Source organism: Lontra canadensis, unplaced genomic scaffold (genome assembly GCF_010015895.1).
Source record: "Lontra canadensis isolate GAN:19392208 unplaced genomic scaffold, GSC_riverotter_1.0 scaffold4, whole genome shotgun sequence".
Taxonomy (NCBI): Eukaryota; Metazoa; Chordata; class Mammalia; order Carnivora; family Mustelidae; genus Lontra; species Lontra canadensis.
Genome location: NW_022630998.1, coordinates 36,768,170 through 36,783,931, shown reverse-complemented (window position 1 = coordinate 36,783,931; position 15,762 = coordinate 36,768,170). Strand labels below are relative to the sequence as shown.

At 38.0% G+C, this 15,762-nt stretch overlaps 1 protein-coding gene across 2 annotated transcripts in view; it reads right to left on the bottom strand.

Annotated features, from left to right (window-relative positions):
- The window catches only part of CERT1 (ceramide transporter 1), a 113,468-nt gene that overhangs the window by 24,341 nt on the left and 73,365 nt on the right, over positions 1-15,762 (bottom strand). For both annotated transcript variants that reach the window (XM_032848296.1, XM_032848305.1), the window contains exons 9-10: positions 12,295-12,387; positions 1,112-1,198 (exon numbers count right to left, since the gene is read on the bottom strand). In XM_032848296.1, coding sequence (XP_032704187.1) covers positions 1,112-1,198; positions 12,295-12,387 — 180 coding nt within the window. The remainder of the gene's footprint in view (positions 1-1,111; positions 1,199-12,294; positions 12,388-15,762) is intronic.

Genomic DNA, 15,762 nt, shown 5'->3' with positions numbered 1-15,762 from the left:
AATAAACTTTATAAATTAATGTAACAAAAACTTTTTATCACTGATTTAGAAAAAAATAATGAAAGAAAAACACAAAAAGCAAAAGTCACTATTGTAGGTTATTTACCCTCAGGGAGACAGACCAGTTAATGGGCATAATGGCCATCAATACCTTAGCAATGACAGGAATGAAAAAGCTAACTTTTTTATGCAAGTTCACTTGTAGTATAACTGATACACTTACAAATTTATTTGCAAGATGCTTAAAGCCCTGTTAAGAGTAACTAAAATTCTTCACCCTGAAGGACCATCTAGTGGTAACATATGATAACTGCATTGTTGCAGAATTAAAAGGAGGCAAAGGATCAAATTATTCCTGACACTAGAGTTGAAGGATTTAAGAAATCTTTTCCTTCAATGTCCACAGAAATAGCTGGGTATAACTGTTGTGAATTTGATAATGATAAAATACTGAGCAAAGTTAAAAGTGAGGAAGATATCGAAGGTGAAGGTAGTGAAAGCAATAGAGGAGACAAATTCTTGGTCATCTTCCTTGTGAATTCATATGGTTGGTACCTGTGAGAAATCCATAGACTGTTTCACTTAGATTAAACATATGCTTGTTCTTAATAAAGTTGGATATTGGGGCGCCGGGGTGGCTCAGTGGGTTAAAGCCTCTGCCTTCGGCTCAGGTCATGATCTCAGGTCCTGGGATCGAGCCCCGCATCGGGCTCTCTGCTCAGCGGGGAGCCTGCTTCCCCCTCTCTCTCTGCCTGCCTCTCTGCCTACTTGTGATCTCTGTCAAATAAATAAATAAATAAAAATCTTAAAAAAAAAAATAAAAATAAAGTTGGATATTTCAAGGGGAATAGGCAGAATATTTCCAGTTAGTTTCATGCTAATTATGCGTGATTCCTTTAAGCAGTCAGTGGTCTCCTTTCTATTGCTTAAAAGTTCATCAATGAAGGAACTGACTTGTAAAGATTCTTCTACATTTGTGACTCAGTGTAGACACAATTCATTTTCTAGGTTTACAGTTCATTTCTATTAGGTTCACAGTTTTCAAATTCCATATACAAAATAACATACACCAAGGAATGCCCAGTTTTAGAATTTTTAATAAAAGATATACCTGTTCCTCTATTTTATCTTGTCTGTCAAGAGCAGCTTCAACAGCATCAAAGAACTCTTCTTCATTAATCAGACTGTTTGGACCTTCCTATTCAAACACATGGAAGAAAAAAAAAATCACTTAATCAAAGAAAACAAAAAAAAATCTCCCTTGTTAAAAAGCAACTTAAAAAAAAAATCCAACAACCCCTTTATCTCATCGTGCTTACCAAGCAAAAGAGCTATTCTATTCAGGGCTAAATCGACTGGTCTTTATCCTACTTGCCCCATTAGCAGCATTTCTTATGCAAATGACTCTCTTTGAAGAGTTCTCTCCCCTCCCTTGGATTCCTAATTTCCCAGTTCCTCTCTATCCAAGCCTCTTCTTTGGACTCCCTTAAATTAAATGTAGGTGTTCCTCAGGGTTCCACACTTGCTCTCCCACAGCACTTAATCATTTCTAAGGCTGTGGTCATCATGAGAGGATTCCCAAATTCACAGCCTATCCATCTCTCTCCTAAATGTTAGACCTTTGCATCCAATAATACTTAAGACCTCTTCAGGTTAATGCTGCAGTTCACATGCAACATGTCTAAAACCTGTTTCTTCCCCTATCCTTACACCAATCTAAGGCAGAATGCAGGGCCTGTCCTGGATTCCTCCCACTTCCCTTGTTCAATCACCACACCCTTTAATCTTACTTTCTAAATAGCTAGGTTTACCCATGTCTATTCCTACTGCTCTATCTTAATTTTAATTCTCACGTGCAAGACTGAAAAAGTCTGGGAAGCCCCCAGTTCACAACTGTCAACTTCAATCCACTCTCCTCACTGCAGGGAGCAAGAATGATTTTTCCAAACCATAAATCTGAGAACTTCACTTGCTTAAAATCCATTCCCTGAGCGTCTGCAAGGATTCTTACATCCCTTGCTAGCCAGTCTCACCACTCCCTACTCTCAATCAGCTCTACCCTCCAAAGATAAGGTCTTTCAGTTCCCCTGAGGCAAAATGTATATATGTGTGTGGGGGGGGGTGTGTTTTTTTTGTGTGTGTGTGGTTTTTTTTTTGCTTCTGGGTTCCAAATGTTTTCCTTCTTCTCAGCCCCTACAAGCACCCTATCTACTTCACCTGGTTAATAGCTACTCAGCCTACTCATTCCTATAGCTTTACCTAAAATGTCCTTCTCTCTAGGAGGCCATCATCCCTGATTCAAAAACCTCTCAGTGCTAACAGTGCTTCATAACTGCCTGTAACTAGCCCGTTTTCCCATTACATGGGTAGGGCCCTCAGGCAGGATCCTGTATATCCCCATGCCTAGTACAGTGTCTTACATTTACAGTAAATCTTAAGTAATGAATTTAAGATTAAAAATTGCCAAAGCTACAGATGACAGAGGCAGTTAACTTTTGTTCAATAATTAGAACATCATAAGTGTTTGATAAGACCCAAAATAAGGTCATAATCTGAATGAGTAGGTCTAAAAACCATGCAAACATAGCACTCACACAAGAAGATAGATGGCTCAAAATATCAAAAGTAAGGGGGGGCGGTAAAAAAGTATAAAAACAGAAGCCCTAAAGGCCTAAAGGACATTTAACTTGATACCACAGGGGGTCAGTGAGAAAAAAACTGAAGTACCCTTAACCATTTTCTTCATTAAAGGAGCAAAAGGGAAGTACATCTCAGATGGATGGAAAACAATCATTTATTCAACAAATGCCACTAAAATAAAATACAGATTCTTACATTATACCATAATCTTAAAAAACCCATATGCACTGTTAAAATATATTTAGAAGAGACCATTAAAAAATTAAAAACCCAGTAAGTACAATTATTTAAAGTAGGGAATGCTTTTTTAAGCATGATACCAAATGTAGTAATCAGTACATCAAAAGACTGAGGGATTAGTTACATTAAAGTATAAAACTTTTAGGGGTGCCTGGGTGGCTCAGTGGGTTAAAGCCTCTGCCTTCGGCTCAGGTCATGATCTCAGGGTCCTGGGATCCAGCCCCACATCGGGCTCTCTGCTCAGCGGGGAGCCTGCTTCCTCCTTTCTCTGCCTGCCTCTCTGCCTACTTGTGATCTCTATCAAATAAACAAATAAAATCTTTAAAAAAAAAAAAGCATAAACTTTTTTTTTTAATGATTTTATTTATTTATTTATTTGACAGACAGAGATCACAAGTAGGTAGAGAGGCAGGCAGAGAGAGAGAGGGAAGCAGGGTCCCTGCTGAGCAGAGAGCCCGATGCGGGGCTCGATCCCAGGGCCCTGAGATCATGACCTGAGCCGAAGGCAGAGGCTTTAAACCACTGAGCTACCAAGGTGCCCCAAAAGCATAAAACTTTTATATGACAAAACCAATAATCAAAAGTTTAAAAAACTAAAAAAGGAAAAAAAATTGAAAAATGAATAGCTAATCTTCCACATCTTCTAAATCAATAGGAGAGAAAAAAAATCCACAACTGAATAAAAATATTAAGGGACATAGATATGTGAGTCATTGAAGAAGAAATACAAATGACCAGTAGACTTTTTTTTTTTAAAGAGAGTCTATCTAAATCGTATCAACAAATAAGCAATTTAAAAAATCTGAAACTAGGGACACCTGGGTGGCTTAGTCATTAAGCATCTGCCTTTGACTCAGGTTGTGATCCCAGGATCCAGCCCCGCATTGGGCTCCCTGCTCCGAGGGAAGTCTGTTCTCCCCTCCTCCCGCTCTCCCTGCTTGTGTAAGTAACCTCTGTTGCCGTGTCTCTGTCAAAAAAATTAAATCTTTAAAAAAAAAAATCTGAAACTAGTTAACAAATGTACTTATTAGCACAACATACCTCTGATGATGGAACAGAAGGCAAGCTGAAGACAAAGCATAAACTGAGGCCCTGTAACTTCCCCCCATCCCCCACTCCTGGGTGGGATTCTTCCAGGAATTTTCCAACTATCTTAATGTTAATGCTTCGCTAGAGGGAAAAATAATCTTGACAATGGCAAGGCCTCCAGTATCCCTTGAATCTTCCTTGACATATGAAAATCCTTTTGAAACCACCGTTTTTCCTAACCTCCCCCAACACCATAGTATATAATCAGCCACCACTCACAACCCTGGGACAGCAGCTCTTTCTGCCCAAGGGTCCAGTAATAAATAATAAAACCACCTTTTTGCACCAGAGATGTCTCAAGAATTCTTTCTTGGTCGTCGGCTCCAGACCTCATCCCCCCCTGAACTTCGCCTATATTCCAAAACCACATCATATGGTGCCCAATGTGGGGCTTTGAGTCTTTATATCTGGACTCCAAGCTTAGGTGCAAACTTGGTGAGAACTTTCTCTTTTCTTTTACTCTCATCTCTGTGGCTCTTCAAGGAGTACAGTCCTACTGGAACATTTTCATGTCAATTGCTCAAGCTGTAATCCTCTAGCCCATGGCTTCTCTATGGGGAAGAGAAAGCCTGCCTTTTCGCTGGAAGTTAGTACCCTGGCCACAATGGCAATAAGACCCAGAAACCTGATGCTCAATCTTTATTTCTATCCTTACACAAAGCTCTCTTGTCTTGGGGACACCTAAGTCACCAATGACTGCCAATCTTAAGACTCCCAAGTGAAGATTCCTCCTGATTGATCAAATATGATCCCCTCCACATCTCTGGTCTAGCCACTTCTGGCTGTGGGACTTCCACTGGGAGCCAGCTGAAACCAGTACCTAATGGAATTAAAACCCAACTGGGGACCGTTTCCTAGGGAAGCTGATTATAAAGACCACATGTGTTGGAATGTTGCTTAGATCATGATGGGTTTTCCTGTCTTCCCTTGCCTGACATGGACTGCCTCCCTCCTTGTTGGCGGGAAAACACTGTGTCTGCTGATGAGCTCTAGAACCGGGAACCCTTTCTCTGCTTTCTGGTAGCACTTTGGCTCTTCTGTCTCCCCTTACCCCTTCTCCTGTTTCTGCACCACCTTGGGTGCAGCCTGCATAACTGGCTTCCAAACCTTCCTCAGTGCCTCAGGCACTATGGCTCCTTCTCCCTTCACTGTCAAGAAGCAAGAAGAGCACCCCCTGGACCTAACACCACTTACTCCAGATTTCCCCACCAGTGTCTCAGGTAAAAACTGACAATAGGGAGGATCCAGGTGGAACATAATTCAATATTTAAACTGATTTAATTTTGTTGGCTTAATTAAGATAGGCATATTTTATTAAAATGTGAAACTTTTTTCTATTGAGGTTTGCTGAACGTCAAATAAGCTCGTGTTATCTCTTTGCAAATTGTTAGCAAAAACATGACTCAAATGATGGTTAATTGTCTGTCTCAAAGTTTTCACGGGTTAAGAAAGCTTTCATAGTCTCTGGTAACCCGAAACTTTAAAAGTTTTGCTTGGATGATAAATGGGATTAATTGTTGGACATCTAGGTCTTTTCTAAATAAGATAAAGGGCTAAATCACTGAGTACTAGACATAGGTTTGTGCTTTTGACTTCTTATTGCAGAGAAACTAAGGATATTTAAATCTGTTGGTAACATGTTCTGTGCTTAACTCATAAATTTGTTATCTAAAGAATTCTGGTGTAAGATGGTTACTACTTAGTCTTCATTGGAGATAAGGTTTCTATGAGTGCAAAATTCTGCTAAATGTAATTATGTAAATGTAATTATGACTGATGGAAAAAAGGGAAACTCGGTGGAAAAAGAGGATATGTAAGGAAGATATCAAGAATGGAATGTAAGGAAGATATCAAGAATGGAAATATGTTTTTGTTGAAGGTAAAAGAAGGTAATTTTGTCCTAAATAATATGGTTGTTTAGAGAGATGGCTTGGGACAAAATCTGAATGCAAAAGAAAGTTGTAGAAGGTTTGTGATGGGAAAACCTTGGAACAGAATTTTAGGTGTGGTCAGGATGGACCTTAAAATTGAAATGAATGGATTTTAAAGTACATTGGTATAATGTTGAAAGTCTGCTTTCTCTCTGTTCAAACAGATAAGTTTTCTTGAATTGTCTGCTCTTGATAAGAAAATGTAAACAAAGTTTTTTTTCTCTTTTGTCTGTTCAGAAAACCAGTTTATTTATCAGGTCTTTAACATCCTTAATCCTATTTAGGTATGTGCCTTAAAACTTTCTAAGGTTTTAACAAACTTCTGCAAGATTTAAATCATGAACAAAGTTTCATTGCTTGTTTGGTAAGTTACCTTCTGGTAAAAGGTCATCATTACTCTATTTTAATTATTTAAGTGTTATGTGTCAGAGAAATAACCGGATTTCATTGCCAGCTATATTGTAACCTCTCATCAGATGTTTAACCATGTCCATTTTTTAGTCTTGTCATTTACAGTTATTCTTATTCTCTTGCAAAATGTTTCATCTTCAATAGCACTAAGGCTACATTCAAACTAAACAAGAATTAATAACATGGGATGAATGAACTAAAACATTATTGTGTTGTGACTCTCATTTGAAACACTGCTGGTTCTCTAATGTTTGCTCTTCCAGACTAAGGAAACTTTCTCTTAAGACATCAGTGATATATACAAATAATGATAAAGCAAATTATTTAATTTTTCTCTCTACTTGAACCCTCTCATTCAAAAGGTCTAAGTATTCGTTCTTCCATGGCAATCATAATCATTTGCATAAGTGTATTACGAATCTTCTCCTTGTAATAGTACACCATTGGAAATGTTGGTTATTTTACCAAGACTTTGACTGGAATGTCCTATTTAAGAGAGACATGCATAGACTCAGATATGACCAAACAGCTTTAAGAACTTAAGGCTCAATAAACCTAGAGCTATAAAGCTCCTTGGAAACGCTGGCCTAGTACCTTGCTTACAGAAGTTTCCAGCAGCCTCACCAGGTGAGTAACAAATGTCACTTCCTGGCAGGTGCAGGAACCTCAGGATACTCTGGGGACCTTGTGAAGAGGAATTTGCTCAAATCTATAGGTATTGCAAGGATTGTCTGAAGTCAAGTACCTGGCTTGGCTTCTGGCCTAGGGAGGCTACTAAAAGTTCAACCTAGAGATTCCTTATAAAAGTTCCAGCAAAGGGGCGCCTGGGTGGCTCAGTGGGTTAGGCCCCTGTCTTCGGCTAAGGTCATGGTCCCAGGGTCCTGTGATCAGGCCCCGCATCAGGCTCTCTGCTTAGCAGAGAGCCTGCTTACCCCTCTCTCTCTGTCTCTTTGCCTACTTGTGATCTCTGTCTGTCAAATAAATAAATAAATAAAATCTTTAAAATAGTAATAATAAAAAAATTCCAGCAAAGCAGCTTCTAAAAGATCTATATGATCACTCACTGTTCTTGCTGAGCTTAAAATAATTAGGCCAAGTTTGTCAAAACTGGACTTGTTTTGCAAACGAATTAGTCTTGATTTGGATACCTCTGGAAATGAGGGTTATTTTTAGAGAGAAAAAAGTATATTTCAATAATGTACCATTAGTTTTGATTGTCCTTAGATGTTGTTTGCTTAAACTAGACAACTGAGGTAAACAGAAATAGCTTCTCTGTTTCTACACAATAGCTCATGTACAGATAATCTTATTGCTTATTATTCTGTGGGGATAATAACAGGACCCCATGGGCATATAATTATTTAGGGTTAATTCTCCAACAATTATATAACTCAACCAGCACCTTGACCAGTCCTGTGTGGCTGGGATGACAAAATCCTTCCCTAAAAGCCAGAGAACACCCCATTCCACAAGTCTATGGATGGCCCCACTTTCTTTATGATTGGATTGGAAGATGTATTTGGATGCCTTTATCTCTTGACAAGTCTTCTCTCATTTGCCAGTGATTCCCTGTAATTAGGATATTAATGCTTTACCTCAAACAAAGGTATTGACGGTATTATCCCTTAGTCATATTTATCCTAGAAGCTACCCCTATTGAGGTACAATTGCAAACAAAGGCTTTAGCCAAGCATACAATAGTCCTTTTGTTAGGAACCTCAAAGCTCACTTCAGGACAATCTCTGACTGTAATGACCTCACATCAGGTCCAGAGTGTCTTAGAGACCAAAACCCACCAATAGATACATAGGAAGCTGACTTACTAAACACCAGGCAAGGCTTACAGATATGCCTGAAATATCTTTAAAACCTGTCAAATTTTAAACCCAGCTACTTTGCTTATGCCTGGACCTGACCACTATATTTCTATAGTATAGAACATAACTGTTCAGAGGTTATTGATCTTGTTTAGTCTAGTCTACCAGACTTAAGATGACCCTATTAAAAATGCAGATGACAGTTGGTTTACCAATGGCAGCAGCTTCATGGAAAAGAGGGGTAAGAAAAGCTGGGTTTGCTATTGTCAGTCTTAACTCGGACTGCTGATGCAAAAGCCCTGTCAGCAAATACATCTTCCCAATGTGCTTTGCAATTGGCAGAAGTCTTAAAAATTAATATTTACAGTGACTCCAGACATAGTGACTTCCTAGTCCTATATGCCATAAGGAGCAACTTAAAGAAAAGGGGATTACCGTCAAGCTGTAACTCTCCAATCAAATATGGGACTGAAATTACTACACAAATTCAAAGGATGGCCCTCCAAAACCGAGTAGCCCTTGAAATCCCATCTGCACTTTAAAGAGGCTCCTGGCTGGGACCCAATGGCAATGCAACTCTAACTTGTCCATAGGCTCCCCCAGGCTGGATAGGCCATTGTACTGGGGGGGGTTGTACTGAGTTGTACTGGCAATGCAACTCTAACTTGTCCATAGGCTCCCCCAGGCTGGATAGGCCATTTGCCTGGGGGCACAAACACATTATTAAAACACATTATTAAAACAATTACCAACCCAACTAACCTGCCAAATTTAAAACAATGGTGGCGCCTGGGTGGCTCAGTGCGTTGAAGCCTCTGCCTTCCGCTCAGGTCATTATCTCGGGGTCCTGGGATCCAGCCCTGCATCAGGCTCTCTGCTCAGTGGGGAGCCTACTTCCCCCTCTCTCTCTGCCTGCCTCTCTGCCTACTTGTGATCTCTCTGTCAAATAAATAAATAAAATCTTTAAAAAATATATATATATAAAACAGTGGTGGACATGTTTTGTATAACATCGGTACGACCACCTAGCATCCATCTTTGTTCCCTCTTTGAGACTGGAGGTTATGTGGCACATGGCAACTCTTAAGCACATCGTCAAAGACTTAAATGACACTCAAAATAGCAAAGACTTAAATGATACTCAAAATAGCATTTCTCTATTAAATACTGAAGTAATACAAATGCATGAAGCAGTTCTACAAAACTTGTGCTATCATAAAAACAGAGCTGTGTATACATTCTAGATTACCACGAAAATATTTCTGGGTTTGTAACTGACATAAATACTCAAATAGGCACTTTAAATGATCTCCTTCCTTTAGTGATTGCTTAAAACTCCTAAACTGGAGGAAAATTATCAAAGATCAACTATCAAAGGTCTTTTATTCAGACCAATATTAACCTTATTTTGACACTTTTGTCAGGGTGTCTTCCTTCCAAGTGCCAAGACTCCTTCACTGCCATAACTTCCAGCTAACAAACCCTTTCTACTCAAGGAGGGTTGTCTATGTTGAGCTCATTGGATTCAGCTGCCTCCCCATGCAACTCCCCTGTATGTTCTCCAACTGACCGATATTGACTCATATGTAGACACATCTCTATACCCTAGTCAGGAAAAGACCTAACAGAAGATGAGACCTTCCACCTTCAACAACCTTAAAGATTTAAGGGTCAAAACTTAGGGGGAAATGATGAGGGAACAGAAGGCAAAATGCAAACTAACACCCTGAAACCTCCCCCCCCACATCCCACTCCTGGGTGGGATATGTGTGACATTCTTTCAGGAATCTCCCAACTATCTTAATGTTAATGCCTTGCTAAAAGGAAAACAACCTTAACTTAACAATGGCAAGGCCTCCAGTATCCCTTAAATCTTCTTTAACATGAAAATCCTTTTGAAACCACAATTTTTCCTAACTTCCCCCAGCACCATAGTATATAATCAGCCACCCCTCACAACCCTGGGGCAGCAGCTCTTTCTCCCCAAGGGTCCTGCCCCTGTGCTTTAATAAACCACCATTTTGTACCAAAGACATCTCCGTAGGCTACAGACCTTACCCACTAAACTTCTCCTATATTCCAAAATCACATCAACTCCTTTTTCTGTCCTGCTTTTCTCCATGTCCTGCTTTTCTCCACCCTCCTTCCCCCCAAAACCCTTGTGAACACAAGTGAAGTCAAACAAGCATACAATTACACTTATATATGGCTGGCAGGAGATAAACTGGTACCAGTTGTTAAATTAAACACACAGGCTTTTTGTATTTTCTGTAATCTTCTTACATGAATATCTGGTTTTACTTATATTATGAAAAAAATTAGGTAATTTTAAAAAGCTGACAGTTCACCCCCAAAATAAACCAAAAATAGCAAAAAACAATGTGCTTAGCTTCAGAATTAAAATTGTAATAGCTTATATCCAGGAACCTTGTTTTTAAAAACCCCAAGGGTATCTAATTACATGATTTTTACACATTCTAAAAGGAGTAATTGACAGGTTAATAATTTTGAAGTATTACAGCTCAAACCTCATCATTGTGAATATCCACACCTGGAAATCAATTCCAACATAAAACATAGTCAATAGCAACTCTGGTTGTTGTCCCCCCCCCTTTTCTAAAATAAAAACAGGGGCGCCTGGGTGGCTCAGTCAGTTAAGTGTCTGCCTTTGGCTCAGGTCATGATCCTAGGGTCCTGGGACAGAGTCCCACATCAGACTCCTGCTCAGTGGGAAGCCTGCTTTTCCCTCTCCCACTCCTACTGCTTGTGTTCCCCCTCTCGCTGTGTCTCTCTGTCAAATAAATAAAATCTTTAAAAATAAAAACACTGAGGATTTTTTTTTTTTTTTAAAGATTTAAACATTTATTTGAGAGAGAGTGAGTGCAAAAGAGTAGGGGAGTGATAGAGGGAGAGAATTTTCAAGCAGAATTCCTGCTGAGCACTGACTCCAACCTGGGGCTTTGATCTTGGGATCCATGAGATCTTGACCTGATCTGAAACCAAGAGTTTCAGCTAACCAACTGAGCCACCTCTCTTTCCTATTTTTTTTTTAAATGTAAACTAACCAGAATTATGTTTTTTTAAGATTTTACTTATTTTGAGAGAGAGAGAGAGAGAGAGAGTGCATGAGTGGGAGGAGGGGTAGAGGAAGAAGGAGACTCCCCGCTGAGCAGGGACCTAGAAGAGGGGCTGGACCCCAAGACCCTGGGATCATGACTCAAGCCAAAGGCAGATGCCCAACTAACTGAGCCACTGAGGCACCGCTAACCAAAACTGTTTTAACATTCTCTTCTATCTCCATGATAACCCTTTATCACTTCCTTTTTAAAATGTACATTTCAGGAATATCAACAATGTCAGAGACTATTAACAAATATATTTCTTTTTCTTTCTTTTTTTTTCAAAGATTTTATTTATTTATTTGGCAGACAGAGATCACAAGTAGGCAGAGAGACAGGCAGAGAGAAGGAAGCAGGCTCCCTGTGGAACAGAGAACCCGATGTGGGGCTCGATCCCAGGACCCTGGGATCATGACCTAAGCCGAAGGCAAAGGCTTTAACCCACTGAGCCACCCAGGCGCCCCTTAACAAATATATTTCTTATACCTCTTTCCCTCTAAAGAAATATTGTGGAAAACAGCTTATAAAATAATATGTGTATGTGCATGGAGAGGGAAAATTTATTAATCACTTAACAAAGAAACAAAAGAGGGAAAAAGGTTGGTTTCAGATCTTTTCAACTGAGAAGGACAAGGTAACGAGGACAGTTCCAGCTCTGCTGTGGACAGGACCTCACAGTATATTATAAAGCGCACACTAAAACCCTTTTGTCTGTATAGTGCTCAGGGTTTTCCTCTGTAAGTTGCTTTGCTTTTATTAAAAAGAAAATTAAAAGATAACATTAAAAATTATCATCTTCCACAGTTAAGATAAAAACCTGTCCTATAATGAAGATAGGCTAATAAATGAGTCTTTGAAAAGCCTACATTAATTTCAATTAGTAAGCCTAACACATATTATGAAATATACATTTAATTAAATACTGAAGAACATAATACAGGTCTAGAATACTTAAAGGTTGTAAAAGTATTATTTAAAAATTAATCACTTTTGTGACGGATATGGCCTGTATTTTCCTCCTTCTAAAATCAAAATTTAACTTCATACCTCATAATCTGGCCCTCCAAAGTGGGATTTTTTCTTCAGTTCTGTCATGGCATTTTTGTATGCTTCCTCTATTCTTCTTCTTTTCTCAGTTTCCTGTTTTGTTTTGTTTTTTTTTAAAGAAGCAAGTAAAAAATTATCATTTAGGGAGATTTTCTCTGCATTTCACTGAAATTTTATAATTTGGCCAAACAACAATGACAACCCCCCACACACACACACTTTACTCCTGTGAAAAATGAGCTTGATTCTGTCCAAGAAAACACTTTTTCTCTGAGCTATACATTACACACAAGCTACCATTTAAATCAGCAAGAGCCACCTCATAGGTCGGTTATGGATTTGGATGAATTAAGTTAACTGCCAAAGTACCTACACTTAAAAAAGGAAAAAAAAGAAAAAAGATAACACCGCAGACATGCTTACAAGATAATCTTGTGTTTGTATCCCCCACCCCCCTCAGAAAAGGTGTATCTATTTTGTTTTAAAGAAAAGCAATGGATACCAGGAAGAAAATAACTCAATTAACAAGTGAAATCAATGAATGTTAAAATATATTCTAAGAAAGATAAATTTCTGGTACTTTCCCATTGCTGGTTAAAACTATTTCAGGGCTGAAAAAAGAGCTTAGATTTCTACTTGAACCCTCTCCTTTAAATCTATAGTTCTAAGCAGTTAGAAGACCCAAGGCCAATACTTAAAAAGGCTGCCTCTGGCACCAATCTCAAACTTATTTCTACAACCATAGATTACACTGGTCAAATCTGATAACTTAAGTCTAAAAAGCTTGTAAGGAACCTAATGCTTTTATTCCCTTAACTCAAATACTTAAGGGCTCAATTAAAGTTCACATGAACTCACACAAAGCTAACTACTTCCAAATAACTATCAGAACTAAAGTTCATGCAAATTAGCGTATTAGTTCATTAGAACCAAAGGGTAATTTCTTCATACTCAAGAGAAAGCGGGTCTATAGACCCACCAGAATGGCTAAAATTCAAAAAACAAAACAAAGAAATAGCCACAAAACCATGACAATCCGAAGCGTTGCCAAGAGTGAAGACCAAATGAATTCTCATCTATTGCTGGTGGAAGTATAAACTGATATAACCACTTTGGAAAGCTGTTTGCCAATATCCACTGCAGCTAGCATATACCCTATGAACCAACAATTCTACTGCTAGGTATGTACCTATATCCACCAAATGCCAGGTACCGGAATGCTCACAGCAGCTTTATTCACAATAGCCAAAATATAAAAACTTAAGTTTCTATCAACAGGAAAAAATGATAAACAAATTGAAGGCATACAATGAAATATAATAAAAAAGAATAAACTACCAGTAAATGTAACGACACAAATGAATCTCTCACAGTTATGTTAAATAACAGCACAATGACCCTGGAAAGTATACATGGCTACAAATGCAGTAAGTTAAGTTTAATGCTGAGGGGAAAAAAGCCAAACACAAGAGTGTATATGGTCACATCTTGAGATGGTGTAAGGTATGGACCAGGAAGGCATGCAGGAACCTTCAGGTGCTATAAAAATTCTTTATCTAAGTGGTGGGTATAGGGGTGTATACATATGCACAAAAATCAAGTGGTACACTTATAGTTGGGGCACCTGACCATATTTATGCTATATCTTAACTTTCAAAACTGAACACAACAAAAAAGTACAGCACAGCAATAATATTCAAAGGATTTAAGGGAAAATGAATAAGCATGTGAAATTACACACACGCAAGCCTATTAAAGTAAGCAAATATCTTCAACAAATAGGTTTTCTCTTGTTAACATTGTTGACAACTAAAATTGTGCAATCTCATAATTTTTGGTCTTCTGGGACATGACTTAAGTATACTTCTATAGTAGAAGGGATCATTATTATAGGTAACCAAGAAAAATCATCATCACTAGATATTAATTTTCTATTATTCAGCTGAAAGAATAATGGAACTGACATTAGGAATTAATATAAACAATTTTGTTATCAAACAGCTGTTATTATATCACCTATTACCCACTTAATTGTTCTCATTAGATTCAGCTCCTTGAAGGACAATTTCCTGTTTATTGCCGTCTCATTTCTAGCTTAGAGCTTAGCACATTATAAGCATATAAATACTTTTTGAATGAAACAGAAACTTCAATTAAACCATATTAAATTATCATTGTACTTTCCTTCCCAATTATATAAGTTACTTAAAAGACATTTGTTGATAAACAACACTCTCTATTCAACAACCTTCTATTCCTTATACTCTATTCCGTATATATACACACATTATATATATGTATATATCACACACACACACACATATATATATAAAAGTATACACACACATATACAAACTCACACTGCATATCAAACATACCCACACTCACATTTCATATTAAATGTAACTGGAATCCTATTTCAACTTAGAGAAAAAATTAGAGTGAATAAGATTTGACATTAGACCTGTAAAAAACCATAAAATGCAGTGGTTTCTCAATTTCAATTAATATTGCCATCACTTGTGGCTGTTCTTTGCTTGCATGCTACACAGAAAAGCAACAAAATTATTTTTTCCCAGATCCTTTTGTGTTCCTCAATGAAGAAAAAGAATAGATAAGCCTGAACACAGTGAAGATAAGCAAAAGTCCACCTCCCTATCCAGCACTGCAAATAAGAAACTTGATTGCTGAAAGGATGGGAAAGCCATGTTTCATTTTTAATGAATATTTTTTAGGTTGTGTGATTAGAATTTATGAATGAAGATTATGATTCCTTAGTGAAGGATAAAAAGATGAGAGACTGAAACCTTAAGAAAAAGGTACCAGAAAGTTCAAAATAAGCTAGTCTGGACATGTTGAACACTTCTCTTGAACTACTGGTCTAAGGGAGTTAAGGGGTTGTCCTGTTTTCTCAACACATAATTTTTTGTGTGTACATGAAATCTTCTAAAAATTCAATTTGATCCACAGTGGTAGAGAGCTGAAATCTCTGAAGATGTAATAGTTTGACTCAAGAATAATGGAATGTCTGTACCTTAAATACACATTTTCACTACTTGTTTTTAAAGAATACGTACTACCTGTCAATATAGTTTACTGTCACCTACACTTGAGAATTCTTTTCTTCTACACAGAGGGACTTCCTTATATACATAGTACTAATCAAATCCTGTGGCATCCTTCCATTGTATATTGTAATATTGCTTTACCTAGTTTCCTGCTTAAACTGGTAAGACCTTCAAATACTACAAGCAATCTGACTCATTCATAACAGACAACATTAGTCAGCTAATGTCTGGCCTAGTATTCTGAACTGAAATAAAAAATAGGATAAAATCCTTCCAACGGCTACTTAGCATCTCTGGACCAGTCTCTGGGCCTTTTCCTTCCTCCTATAAAATGATGGCATCAGACCAGAACTAAATCTTCTAAGATAAGTTTTCGTTTTAATATTTTATTATTTTCCTG